This window comes from Austrofundulus limnaeus, unplaced genomic scaffold (genome assembly GCF_001266775.1).
Source record: "Austrofundulus limnaeus strain Quisiro unplaced genomic scaffold, Austrofundulus_limnaeus-1.0 Scaffold1329, whole genome shotgun sequence".
Lineage (NCBI taxonomy): Eukaryota > Metazoa > Chordata > Actinopteri > Cyprinodontiformes > Rivulidae > Austrofundulus > Austrofundulus limnaeus.
The window spans coordinates 51,171-54,783 of NW_013953731.1; the positions used below are offsets into that span (position 1 = coordinate 51,171).

General features: G+C 40.0%; 1 protein-coding gene across 1 annotated transcript in view; it reads left to right on the forward strand.

Moving 5' to 3' along the window:
• LOC106534987 (junction-mediating and -regulatory protein) overlaps positions 1–3,613 on the forward strand; it is a 36,388-nt gene that overhangs the window by 26,766 nt on the left and 6,009 nt on the right. Inside the window, exons 5-7 of the mRNA XM_014031824.1 lie at positions 1,190–1,355; positions 1,703–1,893; positions 2,014–2,088. Coding sequence (XP_013887278.1) covers positions 1,190–1,355; positions 1,703–1,893; positions 2,014–2,088 — 432 coding nt within the window. The remainder of the gene's footprint in view (positions 1–1,189; positions 1,356–1,702; positions 1,894–2,013; positions 2,089–3,613) is intronic.

Genomic DNA, 3,613 nt, shown 5'->3' on the forward strand with positions numbered 1-3,613 from the left:
ATTTAAAACTCTTTCACCTAGAGAACATGGCAAGTTGTTTTTATTTTTTAATATATGTATGTGATGTTTTGACTGAGGTGTTAAACAGAGAATCATCTTTGCTTTAATATGGGGCAAACAAATGTTCTGTTAGAGTTAATGTGGTTTAATTAGAAAAACTCAGTGAATCTTACAGACAGCCTGCGCGCACAGCGACATGCTCATACAGCAGTCTCTCAGGAGGAGAGTTTAGTCACTCACACAGAGTTGGACAGATCTCTTCAATAACAACATTCTGAAAACATATTTAATATAAAGTTAGGTTTTACAGACCAAAGTCTCTGGTAGTTCAGGAGAAAAGTGGAGGAGATGTATGGACTGATTGCTGCAGCAGCTCGAGTCGTCTCGAGCCGGCCCGCTGCTTCAACCAAACATGCTCTCACTGAAAATCCCGCCCTGCTCTGCTCTGATTGGACAAAACAGCTCTGGACTTGTTCTGATTTGTTGAAGGCAGTGTCTGTTTAATCCCTATATCAGGGTCCCGCTCTGGCGCACCGAACAATGATCCATTCACACCAGTGCAGCTGGATTCTTTTTTTTTTCTTTTTTCTTTTTTTTTTTTAAGAAATCAGGTCACGTTTGTGACTAAACTGGTCGCACTCTAGAGCCCTGCTAGCTGTTGTTTTGACAGACAACCAGGTACAATCTTAGGTACGCAAGGGAGCTTTATGACGTCCCATCTGGTATGCTTTTTCCTTTTTTGACCGTGCATGCGTACCTGCGCACTGCTTATGTGCCACTCTTATAATGTATATTTTGAAGTTTATATGAGTGTGTTCTTTTGAATTGCAGTAAATTTAGGATTAAATGGGGAGATAAAAAAAGGGAAAAGACCAGATAAAGTCTGTTTGTTCCAGACAAAGGAAAAATGACCTCATGGCTTCAGCATCCAGTAATGGAGGGACCAACTTCCTGATGTAGAGCAGTAGGACTGACTCGTTTAGAATACTAGTCGTCTGCTCTGCATATAAAATCACACTTGTATTGTAGCTGATTGGTAGCTGAGCATAAAGAAACAGGAAGTCTGCCCCAGGTTTGGTTTCCAGTGGGCCCTTTAATAAAAAACAAAATCACAATCATGTTGTATTTTTGTCTTATGACTTGTGCCCTGAAGCACCTGAGAGAGTGACGTTATTGTTGTGGTTTTTAGATACAGAGTCTGCAGGGTGGAGAGGACGCCGTGGCACGTGTGGACCAGCTGGAGGTATTGTACTACGAGTTGCAGCTGCAGCTGTATGACATTCAGGTTGAGGTGCTGCGCTGTGAGGAGTGGCTACTGACTGCACAGCTGCAGAGTCTGCGCAGACAGATGATGGGTGAGTATCTGTTTAAATGTTGTGTGTGAGTCATGACCGATGAAGGAAACATGACAAAAGGTTTAAAGCAGGGGTTTTCAAAGTATAGGAGCATAAGCCCCCCGCTGAAAGAGCAAACAAACATCTGTGTAACACCCCCCCCCCCCACCATATATATATATAGACTCATTGACTTCTTCTGAATGGCCAAAAACAAAGAATAAAATTAAAAATAAACATAGATATTCTATAAAATCTATAAGATGCCAGAAACTTTAATTTCAGTCAGATGGAGTCAGCTCTTCATTGTGTTTGATACCAGCTATAAAAAAACATTATTTTGCAACTCAATGCTGATGTTCCACCAGAGCGACAGGATGAGGCAGTTTACTACGACGCCTTCGAGAGCCCTGATGCCATGAAGGGTGACGAAGACTTTGTAACGCCACCATCGTCTCTCAGGGATGAAGAACTGAGCATCCTGCAGAAGAGGACGCGGCAGCTGGAGGCCCGCAGGGGCCGCATCACTGCCAAGAAAGTCTACCTCAAACATAAGAAGGTATCTGCTCTCCTGATGCTGCTGGTTCAAAAATTCTTCTTGACACTGATTCTATGGCCACTGCAGCGTGGTACGTGACTTTATATGCTATTTCTTTTGTTTTTCTTTTTACTTGGTCAGGAAATTTGCATTGTTAATCACAACAAGAAAATGCTACAGCAACAAGAAAGCAGCACTGACCGCAGCTCTCTGCAGGTAACGTAGCAGCTTAATTTGAGTCTCTTCCTGGATGTGCACAATAAATATTCATGTACAACATATTAAGAAGGTTTTTTTTAATTATTCAACCAAACAAAAAAGCTATTTCACTAAAAAATTAATAAATCAAAAAGTTTTTGCAAAACAAACTTTTTTTTTTGCATGTGTTTTTGTTGAATCCTAAATTTTTGGTTGATTCTCTAAGTTTTTGGTTGAATACAAAAGTGTTTTGAACTCAGAGAACATGAAAATCCAGGGCGGGGCCTAAGGAGGAACTGCTGTAAGATGTGTCCCTCTTGATTAGTGTGGAGTGAAGCGATTTCCTGGTGTGTGTTCCTGGTAGTTTTGCTGTAGTCATGAAGCAGAAGAAGCACGCTGGACGGTGAGAGTTGCAGGGCAAGCCACACGCAGATCTTCTCCAAGTGGTCCTCGGATGTTTACTCTCTTTCCTGGAAAACAGAAGATGGGATGGGAGGGTGGAGGAGGCTAACCTTTGTTGCAGGGCTTTTGTCCGTAAAATATGAAAATAAAAATAATAAATCCACCTCAGATTTTGATTAACCTTTCAGGGAAATTCTATCACTTAGAGCTACGGCCAACAGAAATTTCAGTCAAATCGCACAACAGGTTCAGTAGTTGGATTTTGGTTTTCTAAGATTAAATATATTCCCCTCTCACACAAAAGTTTCTGGAAATATTTAACGCACCACAGAGATCAGCTGATTAAATTCAATTTTAATTCAGTTTATTTATATAGCGCCAAGTCACAACATATGTTGTCTCATGGCACAGTACATAAAAAAGAACAATCTAAAGAAGAAACCAGCAGATTGTGTTGAATCACTGGTTGCCTTCCAACCAAGGAAGTAGATGAGGGACAGTCTGCACAGAATGTATGGGACTGACATCAAACTGACATCTTACATCTCCCTCTAATAACAGACATTTATTGGACTGACAACATTCCATTTGAAGCAGGTGCACCAGGAAGTCACTTCAGTCCACACTAACCAATAAGGACACGTCTTACAGCAGTTCCTCCTCCGGCCCCGCCCCGGGTGTTCATGTTCTCTGAGTTTGAAACTTTTTTGAGTTCAACCAAAAACTTAGATAATCAACCAAACGTCTGAGATTCAACCAAATGACGTGGAAAAAAAAGGTTTTGGAAAAAACATTTGATTGAATTTATTTATTTATTTATTTTAATTGAAATAGCTTGATTGTTTGGTTGAAATTATTTTTTTGATTAAATTTTTTTTGATGAAAACTACTTTTTTTGTTTGACTAAATAATAAAAAGACAAAATTACCTTAATAACATATTAGCTTTTTAGTGTAGGCTTAAATATAGCAGCCAGACTTGTACACGAGTTTATCAAACTCTATCAAATGCTGCCAAAGACAAAAGTTTGTGTTTTTAGCAAAACATCTCTTGATGTACTTGATGGATTTTATAAACTCTCATTGTGTCTGCGTGTGTGTGTGTGTGTGTGTGTGTGTGTGTGTGTGTGTGTGTGTGTGTG